Raw genomic sequence first — 22,673 nt, forward strand, 5'->3', positions numbered from 1 at the left:
TCCCGATTGAAGCCTTGGCCCGTCCTTGATACAGGTGACCCCTCCATCGTCACCTCCAAGGGTTATGACTTCGCCTCACTTCAGTCCTGATGCCATGGCGAGAGGCTCTATGTCTGACGGAGAGATCTGTGAATCTCCTCCTCGACCAGGACTCGAACCACCTGCGAGACCCCCAACACCTATGCCTGCGGTTCACTCATCTCCAGAGGGATCTCCGAGGGTGCTTCAATGCCCCTTGTCTCTCTTGCTGCTTCCACCTTCAGTTCCTCAGCCATCGTGGCGCTGGGTTCCCCTTCCTTATGGGGAATTTGATCCCAATCACTTTGATCGACCTTCCCAAGGGACTACTATTCCCCGTATGGGTACTGCCCATGTCTGATGCCACATCCTCACCACTCTTCACCACACAATGTGTCAAGAGACGCACCGTCAACATCTGCTGAAGCTCTCGCTGACCCCTCCGTGTCTCCTGGAGGTTCCTCATCTAGTCCACCCTACATTTCAGACTCAAACTCAGGCGATTCTAAAGAGGTGTTGACATCTCTAGATGCAGTCATTTCTACCCAGGGCCCTTGGTCTCCAGGTGACTCTCAGGGAACCTTCTCTGAGCTACCCTCCCGCATGACCAAGTCTCTGGAGATTGACTCCTTTCTAGGGTATACAGATTACAGATTTATACTTCCCTTCTTTTTATCTGTCTGCTTGTCTTGCTAGTATTTTTTTAAAATGAGTTGAATTTATTACCGACTCTCTCCACCTGGGGGTGAACGGACGGTCTCCAGCTGACTGAAATGGCGGGCACTCCACCCTTTTATACAAGGGGGGAGGATGCGGAGTTCCCGCCAAAACCGCTGCAGGCGCAGCACCCATAATGTGTGAATGCACAGATGGCCACTCGAAGAACAACAGTTACAGGTAAGTAACCTGCCTGTAGTCCTCACATGCCTGAACTTGCAGTGTGATTTGTGGACCATAAAAATGAGACATACATTTGAAAATTGCTCATATACTTTAATCAGTTGTAGAAAGAGTGCATTTCAAAGATATGCACAATAAGTGTATACAATTGAAAACATGCATATGCTTTGAAAATGTGCACGAACAGACATCAATAAGAAAAGAGCGAGTGCATTTCAAAGGTGTGCACAATTTATATATACACAAAAGTCTGAATTTTCATGAACAGAGGAAAAAAAACTTGCAGTCTGATACAGAACTTGCAGTCAAGATTTGAGACAGAATTCAGTGACATTTCACACCCTTGAGATTTGCTGATTTGCAAAGTCCCAATAATTTCAGTTAAACTTCTCTAGATAGGACTAACATTACATTCAAACCACTGTATGCTTTCAACCTAAAGTCTTACAGTTTTGCTCAAATGCACTAACTTTGTGTTTATGCTTCCCCTGCCCCAAGGTTATCATTTCTGTGAGTCAGCTCATTGCAGATGTCGTTGGAATTGGAGGAACCAGATTTCAACAGTCTCTTTCCATCATTAACAACTGTGCTAATAGTGACAGGCTTATTAAGGTTTGTCCCAGCTTTTTCTATGTTAATGTAATAGTATAAAGAGTCATAGTCTCTGTTCTTTTGGTACTGCCACAGGAACCCTAACCCTCAAACATACAGATCAACCCTGAGAAAGATTATAAGTGCTCTATGAGTTGAAAATAAAATGTATCAAAGTGCATCTAAGGTAAGATATACAATGAATTCATAGAATAAATTTGAATGACAAATTTGAGTTTTTTGGATCAGACTTCTAGTTGTAGTTATTTTTGATGCCTAAATGGTAAAGAATATATTTATCACCAAGAGATACTCCACACAATTCAACTCTTCCTTTATACTTTTTGATAATTCTTGGAAGTAAAGGTTGAACAACAATTTCTTACTGGATGTTATTCTGGCCATAGGGGCCTAGTCCAACCAAGGTATCCTCCTTTAGGTCTGAGGATAGTTAGGTAGACGCAAACCCACTGTGTCAAATTTGTTGAATACAGTGATGGAATATGGTTGCAATATGGATTTATTAGCACAAAAATAAAAGAAAGAGTACACTCCCCTCCTCTGTGGTCCATCCATTCCTTGAATAGGACAGAGTATGCTCAAAGGTGCCTGGGTGAGTAATGCATCAATTCCTCTCTCCATGCTAAAAATGAAAGACAATGCCTATTGCAGAGATTCTGTACAGTTCCTTGGTCCCACTATTGCAGACCCTTTCAGATGTTTCCAAGCTCCATCACTTTCCCAGGAGCTAAGTTATTTCAGTAAGGTAAACTGCTTCATTTTCACTGCAAAAGCAGGCTTTTTCAACAGAATGATTAATGAAAGTAACTTCAAGGCCACTGTCTTTTCCTAAGAAGCTGAAAGCCATGAGACCTTGAAAGCTTTCAATAAACTATTGTGGCTTCTGGACACTGGGAAATTTCACTACACTACCTGTTGAACCTTAATAACCTTCTCACCTTTCCGTAGAGCCTGAACAGTACAGATATATGTAGTTTGGCTAGTTATGCTCATTTTGTTACTCTTCTGCATTATAGTATACTACATTCCCTTCTGATGTAAAAGATTTGACAAAACGCATCCGCACAGTCCTAATGGCTACAGCACAAATGAAAGAGCATGAAAATGATCCAGAAATGCTTGTGGATCTTCAGTACAGTTTAGCAAAATCTTATGCCAGTACACCTGAACTCAGGAAGACATGGTTGGATAGCATGGCAAGAATTCATGTTAAAAATGGAGATCTTTCAGAGGTAAGCAAATTAGAAAGCACCTCGTTGTTGGTAGTGGTCCTTTGCTTTGCTATGTGTCCAGTTTCCTTTGGAATTTGCCAACTGTTGTGACATGCTAGGAAAGTAAAATATTTTTCTGTGAATCACTTTATTCAGAAATATGTTTCCTGCAGGAGGTATGTTTTAGCACTAAACTGTATTTATCTTAACCTTATGAGTATTAAAAAAGTTTCCTTGTTGCAAGCCTGTTCAAATTTTATGCGCATTCTCATTTTCTGCATCATGATTTTTTCTGCTCTTCTTTGTCTTTACTGTCCTTTGCTCCTTTGCCTACCTTGATATTTAATCCTATTGGCTCTATCAACCTTCATGTGTGTTTACATTATATTACTCTTGCTGAAGTGACCAGATTACGATCCTCAGACCTAAACCTTAGGAGAGTATTCTCAAAAAGAACTGGGGGGAAAAGCAACAGCCAGAAAACCATGAAATTATCAGTGGTCATACTAAATTGGGGCACTGCCTGTGGAAGGTTATGTGGCCATTTGGCAGATTCCACAGGGCCAGATTTGGCCTGTGGCAGCAGCAGCCAGGAAAACATGATGATTGAAACAGGAATTGTCCATTTTTAAAAAAAATAAGCCCATTTTACACCTTGTTTTGATAGAACAGTATGGAGAGGGAATGACAGTTGCAGGTGGAATGGAGGCAGAAAACAATCACACCCTGTTAGGAAAATTGTCTTGCATTTACTGAAAATAACTTCTTGAAGCTCATGCATGCATGCACACTGAAAATGTTGAAGAAAGAGTCAACAGGAATTAGCAATTATTGCTGTGATGTTCCATCTTCTAAGATGTATTTATTTATTTATTTATTTAAAACATTTCTATGCCATCCCCATCACAACAAAGCCTCGGGGCGGCTCACAAAGGATACATAAATACATAAATAATAACAATACAACAAATTTTTTAAAAATTGTTTAAAAACCCCCGGTGCATTCTCGGCTAAAAATTTTAAATCCTATTAATTCAAATAATTTAACAATTAAAATAAGTTTTCAATAAAAAGGTCTTAGCCTGGCGCCGAAAAACAAATAACGACGGCACTAGGCAGACCTCTGGGGAGCGCATTCCATAGAAAGCCCTCCTCCGGGTACTCACCCTCCTAATATCATTCACAGAGGGTTCCCCTGTTGCTGATCTCAAGGGGAGGGAGGGCATATATGGGCGCAATGCTCTAAATATATGCAGAACTTCATATTATCACAGCAGGTCTGTATCAATGTTGCTTTTGTTCGGATTTTAGGCAGCAATGTGCTATGTCCATGTGGCAGCTCTGGTGGCTGAATATCTTCTCCGCAAAGGTATGCATAACACAGGTATTGTTTATAGAAAACTTAAGTAAAACTGCTGCAGAAAGGATGATACAAAGTACTTTCATATTTTGCCTATTAGTCTGTCACACATACTACTATATGATCTGCAATAGTAAACCTTGGTTCTCTTGGAAGAAGCAGTCCCAGTTAAAAAGAATCTTCTGTGATTTTCTAATCTGATTATCACAGAAGTAGGGAGAGTGAAATATTTACCTATTATACTCCTCAGCCTGATTAGAGTTAACAGTGATATCTCAAAGCCAAATCTGGCCATAGGCCAGTCATATGGTTCTTTAACACCTAGTTGTTATCCATAATCCTGGCTGAACAGTGGTCACATGGGAGAACCTCTGCAGTTGGCATCCCCCTAACATGATAGCAGCATCACAGAATGAACCCTCATAAAAGCAGCTCCTGTATAACGAAAGGGCAACCGTATTGTTTTCAGTTTGCACTAAAGGCACCACACAGCCATTTTACAACAATAATAAAATAAATCACTCTTGTGCTGCCCTTCAATATCAGTATGAAAGTTACCTGCTACTGTTTGGGGTTCTGTCTTGTGCTCTGAAAGCACAAATGGTGTAAACACATTTTAGTGTTTAAGTTGCACGTGTCCTTGTAAATCATAGAAGTGGACTGAAGTTCAGATCATGGAAGATTGTTCCTGATTAGTTGAATATCTCGTGAGCTAGTCTACTGGTGGTCTTGTTGCTGGCATTCTCACAGGACATTTCATGATTTTCTTCGATAAGTGTATTCTCTGATATAGTACCTAATGGAACCACTTAGTTTGTTGAAAGCAGTATGAAAAAATAATATATCTCCTCCCACTACCAAGGGAATAATACTGTTATATAAATATATCATGATTTAACTAAAAAAGAAATATATTTACCTGTAATTATCAGGTTTTTGAATGCCTCTGTGAAATTTATAACTCCTCAGCCCAGTTGATTGGATTCCTAATAGTGATATGTGCCTTTTTTCCTTTATAAAATAGGAATGTTTAAACAAGGTTGTATAAGCTTCAGAGTAATTACTCCAAATATAGATGAAGAGGCTTCAATGATGGAAGATGTGGGAATGCAGGATGTTCACTTTAATGAAGTATGTGAATTTAATGTATGTTTATTTGTGTATAATTATATTAGTAATTTAGTTTCTCTTTATTTCTGTCATCCTGTCTAGCCCAAAGGATTCTCATACATTCTCATGACACTATTAACTTTTTTCCTAAATCTACCACACACAAAATATAAATAATAACTAGTATACAACATATACCATCTCTAACAGATTAATGCAAAAAGACCATGCTGTTCTAGGTATGGCTTTAAGGGGAGGACAAGATTTAGGCAAGTAAGTCATATAACCATTTATATGTCATGACACTGCAATGAGAAAAGCTAATCAGTAACTGCTTTGCTAAGTGATTATTTTCTTGATAGACTTTTGTGACATTCATAGGGATGGTTCATAGCATGTCCACATGACTCATCAGCTGCTCCCAGTTCATTGAGATGGGGGCAGAATAAAATTCACATCAGTAGTTTAAAAAAAAGAACAAATAGTTCTTTGCAGACATTGTGCATCACATGTCATGGACACTGTGCCTGTGTGTTGCCTGTTGTCGGAAAAAAATGTATAGCTAAGCATTAGTCTGCATGGGAGCTCCTCTCCTTCCTGTTCCCTGTATCCATGGGAAGGGTTTCCACCCATTCCTTCAGTTCCTTATTGACTGCCTCCATGCCTAGATTGCAAAGCACTTCTCTCCTCAACTTGAATATGTTTTCAGCATTTATTACCTTTTTCACTCTACCACCTTCTACTTCTTGGCTCCCCACTCAGCCACCATCTCTCCATGAAATTCATTTTCACTATTCACTTGTAAAATCCAACCTCCCCTCCAAAACAAACTTTCCTCTCTGCTTTCTCTCTGATCTTCCTCTGTTATCTGCCCTGCCTTCCCCATCTACCGTGATGATATCAAAAGCACCCTTTACAATGTGTGTCCATTGTGCATGTAAATCTCCACCCCCCTCCCCAACATGGAGAGACACTTCCTCTGCCTTTCTTTTTGGATGAATCCATTCAAATACATTGTTGAATCATGCCCACACTGTCAGTCCTTCACAAAACTGGCCTGGAAACATGGGGCTGATCAGCTGAGGGCCAGGACCCAGGCAGCTGTGGATTCCAAATGCCTGACCACATGGCCAGGAAAATGCTCAAGATTGGGAAAAAAGATGGCCACCACCAAGTGGAACTGTGGATGCCATGACAGCCCCCATCTATTATTGACACTAGGGACCTGGTTAGTCCCAAGAGAGTGCTTAGACCTGGAAGATGGTTCAGAGGGGAGAGGGGAGAACACTGAAGACTTGGTCCCAACAGTACTTGGACCCAAAGGACAGTTCAGTCCTGAGAGGGAAGCCCCATCTGTCAATACCACCAAGGATACGGTCAATCTCAAGAGAGGGCTCAAATATAAGATGGTTCAATTCTAAGGGAGATCCCCCATCTACCATCTATACCAGGAAACTGTTCAGCCCCAAGAGTGTTCAAACCCATGAGACCATTTGTTACCAAGACAGAGCTCCTGTCAGCCTTCGACCCCAAGGGTCATTTGGTACCAAGAGACTGCTATGGAGAGAGAGCCCCTATCAACCATTGACACAGAGTGCTATTCAGTACCAAGGGACTGTCTTGATACTGGGACTGAATTCCTGTAGACCTTCAACAGCAAGGGCCACTCGGTACCAAGACAGAGGCCCCATCAATCTTTGACAGTGAAGACTGCTCGATCTCAAGAGACTGTTCAATAATAAGAGAGCCCCTGTCAACCATCAACACTGTGGGCCACTTGAACTAGAGAGACTATTCAATACTGAGACAGAAGCCCTGTTAACCTTTGACACTGAGAGCTGGCAGTGAGAGCCCTTGGATGCCAAGGGACCATTTGGTACTAAGGAAGTACTCCGATTCAACCCAAGAGGGAATCCCATTGACATTAAAGCCCAATTGCATCACTAGCCTCCTGTTGATCCTAAAGGGGCTTCACGGCATCCTGCAAGGAAGACTGTGATTTTCAATCTCGAGAGGACATCCGGATCTACCAACCTCAGAAGAGATCCAGCAACCACCACCTAGGCCTTGCACTAGTATGGAGGTTGAGGAGCCTGAACCACTTATGAAGTCTGACAGATGACTGTTGGAAACCCATCCTCCTCACTCTTGCCCTGGTTTTCTACACGTAGCTGATGTACGCATTCATATGTGCTTTAAAGAAGAGGCCCTCGGTGCAGGAGGGGCTCTTCTGTGGCAGCATCATACATGTCTCCTGATGGCTACAGTGCTTATCGTCACCTTAGGTCACAGTTTACACGATGCCCTGCTGTGGCATTCTGCAAATGAGCCAGATTTGTGGCCTCTGACTGAAACACCCAAAGTAGGCTAAGCATGCATCCAGGTCCCAGCCAGCACCCCCAGCTCCGATGGCATGACACCACAGTCCACTTCAAGCAAGCTTAAAAGTGGCCAGGTGAAGGCAAGTGCCATCACTGACTGCCCTTGCCAGCCGGCCTCTCCATCATCCACCAGTCTTGATGGGTATCTTCTCCTGCATGGAAGAAATAACATCTTACTCCTGCTTCTTTTCTATCATGGAAAGAGGCCACCAGTACAAGTTTTATGCCATCCTACCGCTCAATAACATAAGGAGCATGGCTGTGCCCCCAGTGTTGATTCACTACCTTCCAAGGGAACAATAGAGAGTCCCTCATTCCAGCTTTATTTGAGGCTTCAACTCTTCTACTTCATGATACCAAAGAACTGGTTCACCCCGATCAACTTGAAAGATGTCTACTTCCACATTACCATAGACCACTAATTGTCAGCACTTTCTAGTCTTCGATGAGATGTTCCAATTCTCTGTACTCCCCTTTGGGCATTCAGTTGCCCCCAGGGCCTTCACTAAATTAATGGCAGTGGCTGCTCACACCTGTGCCTCCCAGGAGTACAAGTCTTCCTGTACTTTGCTGACTGGCTCCTAGTTGCACCATATAAGGTGGAACCACACTTCATCTGCACCACCAATATAGCACATTACACCATAAACCCGCACAGATGTCAATACTCTGTCACAGAATGTCAGAACCACCCTCGATACCACCCTGAAACCATCAGCAAAGTCTTACCTAGTAAAATGACAAGCATTCACCACCTTGTGCAACAAGAGGCCCTCAACCCACAGGACACAATTGAGCACATTCTCTGATCTCTACACAGTCTTCCAAAAACCAGCTAAAGACCTCATTTATCTGCTCAGAGACCAGCAGCCTAGGTCGTGAACACCATCTCCCCAGTCTATGAGCTGGCCAGTCTACAACTCTTGGCCCATCCAAGAGCCCAATTCACATGAGGCTAAACATCTGGACAAGGACAGACTGCCCTTTTGGCAGAGCAGTCCTCTCCACAACCATCCAGTGACTGCATCATCCCACCATCGTCTCCAGGGTGAATTTGCTAGTCACCAATATGCGTGATGCACAGTCCATGAAGAATTAGTTCAGGTTACTTACCTGTAACTGCCATTCTTTGAGTTGTCATTTGTGCATTTACAGAACCCACCCATCGGCTCAACTGGGTTTTGAATAGAAGACAGCTGGCCCCACTCTAGCCCCAGGGACTAGACTGGGACAGTACAACACTCCTCCCTCAGTCCTTGGACCTATAGGCCATCTCAATGGAACTGAGGGAATGGGCGGAAGCCCCTTCCATGGATGCAGGGAACAGGAAGGGTAGTGCTCCCACCCACACTAATACTTAGGTGTAGAAACTTCCTGACAACAAACTCAATGCAGCTGCAGAGCCCATAGCTTTGAATGCACAGATGACCTCTCAAAGAATGACAGTAGGTAAGCAACCTTCTCTTGCTTTCTCTTTATCACATTGTTGTGTTTATTTGATTTTTCTATAATTCAGAATATTTTAAGTTGTTTTCAGGTTATCCTGTAAGCCAGCTTAGAAAACTTTTATGAATACATAACTGTACTGTTATTTGGATTTTTAAATGCAAATGTTGATTTAGTATCTATAAAGAAGCTACTAGATTTGATCCTTCTATGAAAATTGTTGGGTTGTATTCTGATTGATTTCACTTTACACCAGATGTAACTACATGGTTCCAAGTTATTGCATATAATTTTCAGGTTATTTTTAACTTTATCTTTACAGCCACTGAAGAAATTGTTTTGCTGCACTGACCTTTATTGCACATTCTTAACCACGCACATTTTCTTACTCAAAGACTTTATCTTATTATGATAATAATATGAACTCTAGACCCTATTAAAGATATATATATGTTCTGGGAATAAAGAGGGCAATACCACATTTGATGATAAATTTATCAACTTGCAGGATGAAAGGTCATTTTTCTCAGTTAAAATTATATGAATAATAAGTAGTTCTATGCAGGCATTCATCTACTTACATGTAGACATAAAGTGGGGAAGGAATGTGATTGTGCACATCAGCCCTATCGATTGTGCACATCAGCCCTATCCCCAGTGCACAATCATGACAGCTCTCTAAATGTGTTCTGCTGAATGCAGTCACACAGCCCTTTTCAGCCCTTCATGCTCAGTATCCAAAGTCTAACTGGCAGCTGGACACATGGAGGTATTAAGGAAGGGTTTGCTTTCAAAACCATGTACCCCCTTTCCTTTAGCATTATGCAGGTGAACAACCATTCTTCTTCATGGTCTCTGTGCAATCCCATATATGGGCTTCGCTGTGCAGCGAAAACACTTCCACAGCCCAGTGTCACGGAGTGGGCAGGAGCCCTGCCCCGCCTCTTCTGGGGGCCCACACGTGTGAATGCACAGATGGCCACTCGAAGAACGACGGTTACAGGTAAGCAGCTTGCCTTTGTGCATTGCCATCTACTTGTGTTTCTAAAAATAAGGAAAAAAGCAGGAAATACTAGTAGTAATAATGCTTAATGGCCATTCTTTTGACTAGCTTTTGACTTAAGGAAAAATGTGTTGAATTATTTTAATCTCTTAATTGCCTCACCTGCCTTGGCAAGTATATGTATAGAATAAATTTCCTGTATTGAAATATTTGCTCTGTGTCTCTGCTACCTGAATATGATTGCTATGTCTGTGTGCAAACATTATAGAAAAATGAGGTATTTCTACATCCTGGTTACTATTTTAACGTAACACAATACAATTCTAGGTATTAATCCTTTTTTATTTTTCTTGAGAAAAATAAACTCGATTACTCGACTAGTCTTCCCAGGTAAAAAACACAGCAGCTTTGCTTGACTTTCTTTCTATAACTAGGATGTGTTGATGGAGCTGCTAGAACAATGTGCAGATGGGCTGTGGAAGGCTGAACGTTATGAACTGATTGCTGATATCTATAAACTTATCATCCCAATATATGAGAAGCGAAGAGATTTTGAGGTATTTGATATAAATATGTTGTCATAATGGTTTCATTTCATATTGCTTAATGCTGTTGTACCTTTGTAATAGATAGTGGGTGCATTTGCACATCATGACAACCCAACCAGGCAATAAACCGAACAATACCTGTTTCAAAGGAGATGTGAGTTTTGAATGCTAGCTGTCCAAACTCCGGTTCTTTTTAAAAGGGGTTTTATGCCAGAGTTCCTTTGAAAAGGGGTTGGCTCACCCTTTTTTCATGTTCCAAAGCACTTAGAGACTCAGGCACTGCTAGAAAAGTAAGCTCACTGTTAGCACTATACTACAAAAAAGCAACACAAAAAGAAGGATCTTGCAAGTAGAGGTGATGGAGGGGATTTGCGACTTCTTGGACATGATGCAGGTGGCTGTCAAACAGTGGTTGTGAAGGCCAGCTGTGAAACTGGCGCTCACAATCTCCAGTGACAAAAATGCTGTGGCAAACCAAAACAGCTCATGATCACAGTGGGCAACATCTTGCCACTGCCAGTTGTCACTAAGTGCTGCTTGGTCACTTGTTGGATAGCTGGCCATGGCGGGTGCCCCAGCAAGACTGGCAGGGAGGTTTTTGCCACACAGGTCATGAAGCTGGTTTCCAGTACCCACAGTGGGGTTGCTCACTTGGACTGAGACAACACCCACTGTAAGTCCAACAAACCCAACTACAATCTACATTTTCTGGGTGGCTTGTTGCCCTCAAGCAAGTCATCCTGCATCAATCCATCCAGATTTGCATGATATGACAACTCATCGTCAATAACAATCCGCAATCATGTGGCATGTCTTACAAACTGTTGGCCTCAATAAAGACAAATACGTCATGGATAAACCCACTGAAAGAATGATATTTCTATTGGTTGCAACTAGCTAGTTCCATTATTCATGCCTAACTTCAGTTAGATTTGGTCACTCAGTTTTCTAAGCAGTTACCACTGCTAGAAATAAAACAAGCATAAAGAATTATTATTAAATGGCAGTTTATCCTAATGCAAGCTTTAAAAATGCTTTATCTTGGGCTGTTTAAAAAATGAAAACATGTTTCTGAAAATGGTAATATATATAGTGTTTTCCCCTTATTTTTAGAGGCTTGCTCATCTTTATGATACATTACATCAGGCATACAGCAAAGTAACAGAAGTTATGCATTCAGGAAAGAGATTGCTGGGAACATATTTCAGAGTTGCATTTTTTGGACAGGTGAGCATTGTCCAGCATGATCTTTTCTCAACTTCAGTTTAACATCTAAAATAATGCAATATGTTACAATGTGTAACAACATTCATTTAATACTGTATTTGTATTTCTTACTGGGCATAATTTCAAAATAATGAACTTTTTATTGAACTAATTTAAGTGTATTATGATTGGGAAATCTCTTCATCAGTAAACTTTCTGCTTTTTCTTTTTTCTTTAATATTACTTTCTTAAGGCAGCGGTAAGTTTTACATTAATGGCCATTCATGAGTATTTTTTAAACATTAGCTTTGGTGCTTTTTGTTGTATGTTAGCTTGCTTTCTGACATAATGTGTCAGTCTTTATGAAAATAATATTCATCTCCATTTGCAAAAGAAAACTGCAGATATTCTGTATAGAATTTGTACATTTGCATGTTTATACAAAAAAATCAAACATTTTGCTGACTGCATATATCCTTCCATTTTAGTCAAATGAAGTGAATAAGGCTGCGTTTGTGTGTGCATGTATATTCAATGGAGGAAAGTCAGTTTTAGATTAACAGAAAACTGATCAGCTATATAATGGGCACTGAACTGTATAATTTGAGTAATATAACACTACATTTATTCTATTGTCTCTTATGACTATAGCAATACCAGTTTACAGACAGTGAAACAGATGTGGAGGTAATTAAAGAAATTGCTTTCCAAAGCCAGCAATGCAGTAAAACTTACTGCATATAATTTTAGTTTGATGTGGGTATTTTTGTCAGTCTAGTCTGCGTTTTATACATGCTATGTTGTATTCCTTGCACTACAGTGTCCATTTCATTTTCAGATAGGAATATTTATTTTTCCATGTTAAAACATTAACTCAGATCCGGCTTTTTAGATGAAAGCAGACACCTGTTTCACGTTCCATGGAACCTATTTTAATTATGCCATGAGGATCAAAGTATTGAACTCAGTCATTGTATGAAAACTGATAGATGTACAATTTCCTAAAAAATAGCATAGGATTAAATTAAAATTTACCAAGACTGGAGCTGGTTTGTCTTGTACTACATAATATAATTCTATAGAACCCTTTGCTATATGCAGTTCAAAATAATAATGATACTGTTTTTGGAAAGTAGTAGCACATTGGCATGTGAAACAGGCATATAAAAATCAGTATGGAAAAAAGCAATGCCTATTGGAACATTAATGCTGATTTCTCATGTAATTTAAGCATCCCCTAAATAACCTTGTGTGTTTCCATTTCCAATGCACCTATACTGTAATAACTGTTCCACTATTCTTGATTCTTCAGTAGCACACTTTTTCTTTTTTTTGCTTCAACTTTGCATTATACATTGACCTTGCTTTAATTGTTGATCATTTGCCTATTCAGAATCTAAATGATAGCTATGTCTTTTATTTCTAAAGGGATTCTTTGAAGATGAAGATGGAAAAGAATATATTTACAAAGAGCCTAAACTCACACCTCTTTCAGAGATTTCTCAGAGGTTACAAAAACTCTACTCGGATAAATTTGGATCTGAAAATGTCAGGATGATCCAGGATTCTGGCAAAGTAGGATTGCAGATTGTTTATTAAGTGAAAACATCTCTTAATAAAATCTAAATAGTAATTTGAATTATTATAACCAAATTAACTAATCACTAATTTGGAAAAGCATCCACCATATTACTTAGGGGGTGGGGGTGCAATGAACACAACTTGAAATTACCACTCTAATACTGAAGCATTTAAGACAAGTAAAATGTGGCTTCACAAATCATATGCTTTTTCAGTCAGTTGGACAAAGAATGGAGCAGTGCTGTGCTTAGAGTACTAATTTTGATGTCTACATTGTCATGGTGTTAAGATTGTATTAGTAAGGATAAATTTACTATAGCCTCAAATTGATCCTTAAACTATATGTAGTCATTGCTGAGAATTTTATTCTCTCCAATTCTTTTAAGGTAAATCCTAAGGATCTGGATTCAAAATATGCCTATATTCAAGTTACGCATGTAGTTCCATACTTTGAGGAAAAGGAATTGCAAGAGAGAAAAACAGAGTTTGAAAGAAATCACAACATCCGTCGTTTTATGTTCGAGATGCCTTTTACGCAGTTGGGTAAAAGAAGAGGTGGTGTGGAGGAGCAATGTAAAAGACGCACCATTCTTACAGGTATTAGATAGAAAGTCTCCCTTAAAACTCTATCCCCTCATTTGAAACTATTCACTTAAGTCTGTTGCCTTTTTTCTGAATTACCATTTGCTTCCTTTTCATCTCAAACTGGGAGATAATCTGTGTCTTTGTTAAATGCTGCATGTTTTATTTGATCATGAAATAACATGTCTTATCTCAGTTTGGCAGGAAATTTACAAATAGCATTCAACTTAGAGGAGCCATATTATTTTCAAATGTATGTAGGTACTCCAGTCCATGTCAGTTTCACAGGTAGTCCATTCAATCTGTATTAGTCTGCTAATTTTTATCAGTCTGTTAATTTTTAACAAAGGGCTTAGAGTTCTTTATGCAGCTTTTCTAATATGAGTATTTTAGTGTGTAATTTTAAGCCAAGAACTGTACTGAAGAATTGAGGAAGTGTACAATCTGAAGGGTAACTGATAAGCATAGCAGTCTGAGAAGTGGAATGAGATGGTTTCTCTTAAAAATGCAAACCAAAGAAAACTCTCCCTCATTTGTAAGTGTAGGTCCTGTCTTTATACACTCATTAGAGTGCCTATAAAAATTTTCATACCCCATTTCCACAAAATATGCAAAGTAACAAATATACAAACACATTGTATATTCAGCATTTGTTTTCTTTAACAAAAAGAACCATCACAAACAAAGCACCCCAAGCAAAGTTAGGAAACTTCATGGATTACACTGACAAGATGTACTTGTAAATCGTTGTTTAAAAGTAATGTATGAATATGACTATCACTCTTTGCATACATCTGTATTACTACAGGTACCGTCACCAAAGAACTGGGCTGATACTGGCCACAGATCCACAGAGCATATTGGTGGCTGGCTTCTATTGAGCCTTGTGGTGTCAATGGCAGGGGTTGCCCACTAAATCCAGTTATCTCCCTATCCTCCCTTGCATAGACCCTACAAATATTTAAGCAATGTACTATAATTGCAAGCCATCTAACTAAACTGGAGAAGAAGGTCTTGCTTCAGAAGAGCTCTGTGCTGTAACACCTGGGCTCTGTGGTAGGAAAAATGCTATATGGCCTACAGCCATCTTTACAGCCATCTCAGTTTGTTTGTTTGTTTAAAGTTTTTATATGCCATCCTATACTAAATTCTCTGGATGACTTACAAAAAACAAAACAACCATATACAACGCACAACGCAGGTCTCCAGTTGTAAACACCACTCCTTGAACAAAGAGTTTGGCCCCAAAGCTTTCACAACAATAACATACTCAGTTTTTCAGCAATCTCTTAGACCTACATTTCTCTGTTGCAGTGCAGAAATTATTGCATGTAAAACTGTGACAACTTAAAGATAATCAGGGCTGCATAGGTAAAAAAAACCAGTACAGCAAAGCACAGAAACAGTCCTTTGAATGTGGAAGGAGTGGGGGGGTTGCATTGTTTTTCCTAATCTTTTCCTTTTTTTTTTCTTTTGTTTTTCCTAATTCAGCAAAATGTCTTAATTCAATGCAAGTTTGTGCATTGCAGTGTGGCAAAAACTAAAAATAGAAGGGGAGAAAATAGGAAGAAAGGAATTAAAATAGAGTCAAAAGTGTTTGAGGGTACATCTTCCTCAGTTGCTAAAACTGATCCAGGCTACTACCTTTGAAGAGAACACTTCATTTAAATGTTTTATTTTCTTTCAAATAATTGTGATGGCTCCTCACAAAGCAAAGCAGTATGCCTGATTCTGCTAGCACCTTCCTTCCTTCTAGACATACAGTCCAAAATGCAAGTAAAGCAAAAGCAAACTCTCATGCATTCTCATTCACTCACATTTTTTTATTCATTTATTATATTTCTGTATCACACAATAGTGAAAGTTTTCTGGACAGTTTACAAAGCTTAAACCTTAAAAATACCTTAAAAACCTTAAAAATGTAATCTAAAACAATTTACATATAAAGCTATGAAACCATTTTGCATAATCAACAATAAAAAATCCAGAATTAAAAATCTTCTGATAAATTGTCACAGAAGCACTTAGAAGAAGGCCACAGATGAAGGTAGCAGGCTCATACCAGAATGAGATGCCAGTAAGTATTGCAGTTCTGCACCATATATAGCTCTGTAGGTCAAAATCAACACTTTGAATTGGGCTCAGAAACATACAAAAAGAGCAGAACCAGAGTTACATGTGGATGCCACTATCAATCTGCCCATTGCATTTTGCACAAGCTACAACTTCCTAATCTTCGAAGGCAGACAAATAAAGAGCATATTGCTGTAACGACATCCTGCTGTCTGGCAGTGCTCCACAATTAGAATGAAATGAAAGAACACAGGAGGAGTTTCATTGTGTCCAGTGTGCTCTACTCTTCCCTATTCTCACTCTGACCAATGCAAGGAGATGGAAGAAAAAGTTGGACCATCCATTAATGGTGCTCTGTACAGGCAGCTGGTAGTACTTTTACAAAAATCTGTGTTCTGCTGGCTATGGAAACCCTCCATGGATGACCATTCCCAAAGCAGAAAGCTGCCTTTTACTCTGGAAGTTTGGAAGTGGACCATGTTTGGCAGTAGAGTACAGAAGTCCATCTTGATGCCCTGCCTTATTGTCTATCTCTGAATGCCCCCTTTGCCTCCCTTGCCAACAGCAGGGGAAAGCATGAGGGAATGCTTTCAGCATAAAAGACCTAGAAAGCAGGAAGAGCTTCACTGCACATTTAGGCAGCATAGGCAATAACTTGTTGAGGCTAAAGTGTGAGTGTCTCTTTTGAAGAAAATGGCTGGCCCAATAGATTGGAGGACTCCTCACACAAAACACAGAACACTTCTTCCTTCCATAAAATATACTGATAGACATGGATTGCTACTGGGTGATGTGCAAAGCAAGAAGATAAAGATCAGCTGTCTTGCATTTTATTGTGCCACTTAAGCTGCCTGGTTTAAAATCTGAACTTGGAATTGTATCCCAAGTGAAAGAGGAACATTTTCTTCCATGTGCTTTACAAACCAATTTTGCTATATTAGAATTAGAATTAGTGTCAAGGCTTTAGCTGTGTTTTGTCTTTCCTTTATTCATTCCTCATCTGAGTTGGGACTCCTGTAGCCCAGTGGAAATACATTTATTTTATTAAAGCTTTACTTAAACACATGATTTTTATTGTCTACCAATTGTTTTATCTTTGTTCACTAATATGTGAAGGCTGCGGACTTAGTTATTCTTTGCCCCTGTCATATTGCAGGCAGTAACTGAAAGTCAGATATTACATATGAACAACTGTTGATGCTAACGCTGACACTCTTATAGCTGTCCTTTCCCATTGAGGAAGCAAGTGGAGAAAATAATGCATTTATCTTTGTTTTTTAAGATAACAAGCTGTGCTAACATGTTTGTGCTAACATTTATATCCTGCTTTTCCATTCTAAAAGAGAGTCACTCAAAACACAAGGTATAAAAACAAAGTATAAAAATAAAAATATCAGTGGTATCTAATGCAGTGCAGTGCCAGTAGCCATACAATGTCATTAGCTCCTTCTAATGCAAAAAGAAAAGGTAATATTAGGCCTATGGTGGACAGTTCAATGAAAATGACATTGTTGACACAAATGTCAACTGTGTAGATGCTGTGAAAAAGGCAAACTCCATGTTAGTCATAATTAGGAAAGGAACTGAAAATAAAACTACCAATATCATACTGCCTTAATGAAAATTAACAATGAATTGTACACTCAGAATACTGCGTACAATTCTGCTTATCACAGCTAAAAAATTGTAGAGTTGGAAAAATTGCAGAAAAGAGCAATAAAAATTATTATGGAGCTCAAGCAACTCTTTTATGATATTTCTACAACAGGTTAGGAAAAGCTTAGGTTAGGAAAAAGTTGAAGAGAGATATAACAGAGATGTACTAATTACACATGGTGGAGAAAAAGGTAATTGGAGGACTTTTTTCTTTCCTGACTCAATACCAGAGTCATCCCAAGAAGCTGTTTGATGGAAGATTTAGGACAGATAAAAGAAACTGCTGCTTCACACAGCTCCTCCTTAAACTAGTTGACTCCACATAAAATGCTTCCACAGTCTACGGTGATAACCACCCATTTGGGCAACCTTGAAAGGGGACTGAACACATTCATGGGACAAGAGCCTGTAGGGATTAGGCCTGCTTCTCCCAAAATACAGCCTTCCAAGGTTGTTATCTCAGAATCTGAATCAGAACTGGAAGAAGAGGCAGGAGTAAAATTCTTAGCTGAAATGCCAGGGTGAGCAATTAAGCCAAGAAGCTGGTGAGAACCAGCCCATGTCTGGTTCTGTGAGAAATTCCATTGAACAGACATAATTAAAAGGTCATACCAATTAAGTATCATCTGACATTCCTGTCATTTCTCCCTTAAGCAGCAGGAATCAGCCTGAAGATTAAAGTGACTCCTTTTGTTTGGGAAAGGAAAAGGAGGATTCCGTTTGGAACTAGCTTCTTAGTGTTAAGCTCTATTTCCCCAATAACTAATATTCTAACTTAGCTGGTATCTTTTGTTCATGACTTCTGCAATACTCCACTTTTGTATTACAAAACCAGCCTAGCTGGCCAGTTTAATAGATAATGCAGTTAGAAACCCCTTTCCTGATCTGCTTGGGAGGAGCTGTGATGGAAAGACTGGGCTCAGAAAGTGGCTATCCTTGGGTACTAGTCCTTGGCATTCACTATATTTGCACTTAGTGATTCTAGGGCTATGGTCAGGTCTGGCCATACCAAAAATAGGTGCAATTGGCACACTGGGTGGAGTTGGGGCAAAGAGGAAACTACTAGAACAGAATAAAATGAGCTGTGTTAAATGTTTTTGAAAGTGTTGCCAAAGCCACCTGGCCGTTCCATATAGAATTTCCATGTCCAAGAGTTCATAACATTCATTATGTTCATAACACTTTGCTCACAATACCTAGTCACAGCACAGTATGAAAGGAGTCAGACCTAGCCTTAACCTGGGGATCATCATACCCTCTTTAAGTATTTTTCCCAGGGCCTTGCATGCAATTACCCCTTCATGGATCACTGCCTTGCTGTGGTGAAGGGGCTTGTGTAGCGCAATGAAGCTATGACCTATGCCGTGCAGGGACAAGATGGTCAGGTCCTAGGAGAGAGCTCTGACAAAAGGTGATCCACTGGAGCAGGAAATGACAACCCACTCCAGTATCCTTGCCATGAAAACCGCATGGACAGTATCAACAGGCAAAGAGATACGACACCAGAAGATGAGCCCCTCAGGTCGGAAGGTGTCCAGTGTGCTACTAGGGAAAAGCAGAGTGCTAGTACTAGTAGCACCAGAAAGAATGACATGACTGGGTCAAAGCCGAATGGACACTCAGTTGTGGATGTTTCTGGTGGTGAAAGGAAAGTCCCTTGGACTGCAAGGAGATCAAACCGGTCAGTCCTAGAGGAGATCAACCCTGAGTGTTCTTTAGAAGGCCAGACAGTAAAGATGAAACTCAAATACTTTGGCCACCTAATAAGATGGAGGGCCCCCTAGAGAAGATCCTAATGCTGGGAACAATTGACAGCCAAAGAAGGGGACGGCAGAGGATGAGGTGGCTAGATGGAGTCACTGAAGCAGTCGGTGTGAGCTTAGGTGGACTCTGGGGGATGGTGGAGGACAGGAGACCATGGAGGAATGTTGTCCATGGGGTAGCAATGGGTTGGATGCAACTTCGCTAAACAACAACAAAAGCATGCAGTTAACTAGGTGAAGATACATACAGTTCCAAAGGCTTTGCTATGTACTACACATGTCAACTGTTTATTATTGAATTATATCAAGTTTATGGAATGTATAAGGTTCCCAAGATAAAAAGCAATAAATTAAATTTTACTGTTGTTTTCTTTTCCTAGCTATACACTGCTTCCCTTATGTAAAAAAGCGGATTCCTGTAATGTATCAACATCATACAGATTTAAACCCAATTGAAGTAGCCATTGATGAAATGAGCAAGAAGGTTGCAGAGTTCCGACAACTTTGTTCATCATCTGAAGTAGACATGATCAAACTTCAGCTAAAACTGCAGGGTAGCGTTAGTGTCCAGGTAATGTGATCCAGTTGCTTGTGATAGAGATTTCCTTTATCTTAAAATACCTAACTTTCTATGTTGTCTCAGAATTCTATTTTTCTTCTTCTGCCCTTGATTGAATTATATGCAGAACTAGGGAATAAGTGTGGTAGACTTTGACATTTTAGACCTGGATTCAGCTCTCTTTTCATTTGACTGTCACAACTCAGTAACAGTCCATGTAAGTTCACATTTAGAAGCACCTTCATTTTTTAATGTTGTTCAGTTATTCTTCATGCCATGCTAAACCACATGGAGTTCTTGATGCACACAGAGCACAATCCCTACTACAAGCATGCCAGTTAACCCACTACAAGAACACTATCCAACTTTATAATGTAAGGGATACCCAGAAAGCCAGTGAGGTGTGGGCTGGGAAATCCAGGTCCTAGTCCTCTCTCAGCCATGAAGCTCACTGAGTGACTTTGGTCCAGTCACCCACTCTCCGCTTAGTTGACCTGTTTTTGTTAAGATGAAGTGGAATTCTGTGGGCCACCTTGGATTCCTCACAAGAAGAAAAGAGATAGGGGGTAAATGCAGGGTGGCAGCAGAAATGGTGGTGGTGACAAGGATGATTGCTTCTGTCTAGCTATCATGGGCATGCAGTTTGTATCTACCATGGACGACAGGCATAAATCAAATTAAACCATGGTTTTCTGCAAAGGTATTTGGTTTTTATCTAGCCCAATTCAGAAAAGGAGGTTTTAATACGATTACAGAGGGAAGAAAACTAAACTGATGACTGCCCGTATTATTTTAGGTGAATGCAGGACCATTGGCATATGCCAGAGCATTCCTGGATGACACAAACACCAAAAGGTATCCAGACAATAAAGTAAAGTTACTGAAGGAAGTGTTCAGGTAAACAGTCTAAATGTTAATTATTTTGCTTATTTGGAGTGCAATATTTGAAACATTCTTAGACATTTTTTCTGCTTAATTACAATTTCAGACAATTTGTTGAAGCATGTGGACATGCCCTAGAAATAAATGAGCAACTTATAAAAGAAGATCAGATAGAATATCAAGAGGAAATGAAGGCTAACTACAGAGAAATGACTAAAGAGCTATCTGAAATCATGCATGAACAAGTATGTATGGAAACTTAAGGATTTCATTCAGAATATCTTTGTTAATATTCACTAATATATTTTCTTTAATTCCATATTGTTCAACTGTTCAGTTCAAAGGACAAAACTCTAAAAGTATTATTAACATAACTCTTCTTTAATTAGGCATAAGTCCTTTAAGATGGAATAAACACCTAAGAAAAGTTCACTATTTTCCTCATTGCTACTTAATGTTGTTTGTTTCGAGTAATTGCTATTCCACCTTCAGTTATTTATTTCATGTAATTTTAAATTTCAACCTAAATTTTAGGTTGCCTAAAAGGTAGAATGTTTTTCTTTTCATAACAAAAAGGGAGTCCTGCAGTGATTTATGTAAAGATAGCAGTAAAGGCATAAAATGAAACTAACATAAAAACATGAGAAAAAAACACTAATTACCTATCACTGACTTCTGGCAAGTAGGAATGGAATAACCATATTTCTGTGCCTCCAAACAGCAGAGTCAACTTTAGCAGTGGCAGAATAATATCCCATCAGTGCCCACCATATATTGAAGGCTTGGGGTTCCTATCCCACTTTTATGATACTAAATGTCACTATAGAAAGATGTACCTTAGTTTCTTCTTTGTGGTCTCTGTGCATCACACATATGGGCTCTGCACACATGCGTAGAGCTCATTCGGGAAGATGTCAAAACTAATGAATTAGTCTTCAGTGGGAGCCTGTTCCCTGAACACGCCCTGCATGCAGGGAAGCATTCCCACCCAGTCCTCAGTTCTTCTTTGACTGTCATCGTGAGGGAAGTACTTCCTCTGCTTTTCCTAGTTGTGGGGCAGGATAGCCTCACAATAACAGGTAATATGTGAGGCCCAAGATGTAGCCAACAAGAGTCAAATGAAAGCCAGCCACCTCACCAGTCAGGAAATCCACACAGCTAGATACCAAACAGAGTGTGGTGCTCAAAACATGGCAAGAGTGAAAGGTCTGTGATGCTCTGCCTGGTTGTGGTCCTCAGGCTACCTATGGAGGTAAAAGCAGGGATTGAAGATATGCCCTTTGATGATGAATGGGACTAAATCAACCCCCATTGTCCAGATTCTTTGCCCCTTGTAAGTGACAATGCTTGTCCTACCTGTACCAATCCAGGTCACAGACTTTGGCAGCCCTGAGGCACAAGCAGACCTCACAGGGCAGATGAACAGCACCCACCCCACCCCTGCCAAGCCTGCCACTGTCCAGACAAGTCTAGAAGACACCTGTGAATCTCCCCACACCTGCAGACACCCCCCAGTCCTCCTCTGAACATCACTTCCAGCCCTTCTTACAATCACCCCAGATTGTGGGTTCTATTGATCATCCTCCACAGATACCTAATCAGGTTTGATTGAGATCCTTCCATTCCTTAGTACTGTAAGGTGCGCTGCCCCTTCTGAAATTCTCCTAGAGGACGTTTCCTCCCTACTCCAAACAGGGGCTCAGGTCTTCCAGTCAGAGATGAGATGCTCCAGTTTTTGGTATTGCCCTGCAGCTTCTCAGTTGCCCCCAGATATTCACTAAA

At 40.0% G+C, this 22,673-nt stretch overlaps 1 protein-coding gene across 19 annotated transcripts in view; it reads left to right on the top strand.

The window, feature by feature from the left end:
* Positions 1 to 22,673, top strand: part of DOCK9 (dedicator of cytokinesis 9) — a 157,403-nt gene that overhangs the window by 128,077 nt on the left and 6,653 nt on the right. For all 19 annotated transcript variants that reach the window (XM_044429166.1, XM_044429168.1, XM_044429172.1 and 16 more), the window contains 11 exons: positions 1,417 to 1,530; positions 2,547 to 2,762; positions 4,053 to 4,110; positions 5,126 to 5,232; positions 10,476 to 10,598; positions 11,703 to 11,816; positions 13,224 to 13,370; positions 13,763 to 13,973; positions 19,831 to 20,021; positions 20,806 to 20,906; positions 20,998 to 21,136. In XM_044429166.1, the coding sequence (XP_044285101.1) occupies positions 1,417 to 1,530; positions 2,547 to 2,762; positions 4,053 to 4,110; positions 5,126 to 5,232; positions 10,476 to 10,598; positions 11,703 to 11,816; positions 13,224 to 13,370; positions 13,763 to 13,973; positions 19,831 to 20,021; positions 20,806 to 20,906; positions 20,998 to 21,136 (1,521 nt within the window). The remainder of the gene's footprint in view (positions 1 to 1,416; positions 1,531 to 2,546; positions 2,763 to 4,052; positions 4,111 to 5,125; positions 5,233 to 10,475; positions 10,599 to 11,702; positions 11,817 to 13,223; positions 13,371 to 13,762; positions 13,974 to 19,830; positions 20,022 to 20,805; positions 20,907 to 20,997; positions 21,137 to 22,673) is intronic.

The sequence above is a fragment of the Varanus komodoensis genome, unplaced genomic scaffold (assembly GCF_004798865.1).
Source record: "Varanus komodoensis strain SLA01 unplaced genomic scaffold, ASM479886v1 scaffold2, whole genome shotgun sequence".
Classification (NCBI taxonomy): Eukaryota; Metazoa; Chordata; class Lepidosauria; order Squamata; family Varanidae; genus Varanus; species Varanus komodoensis.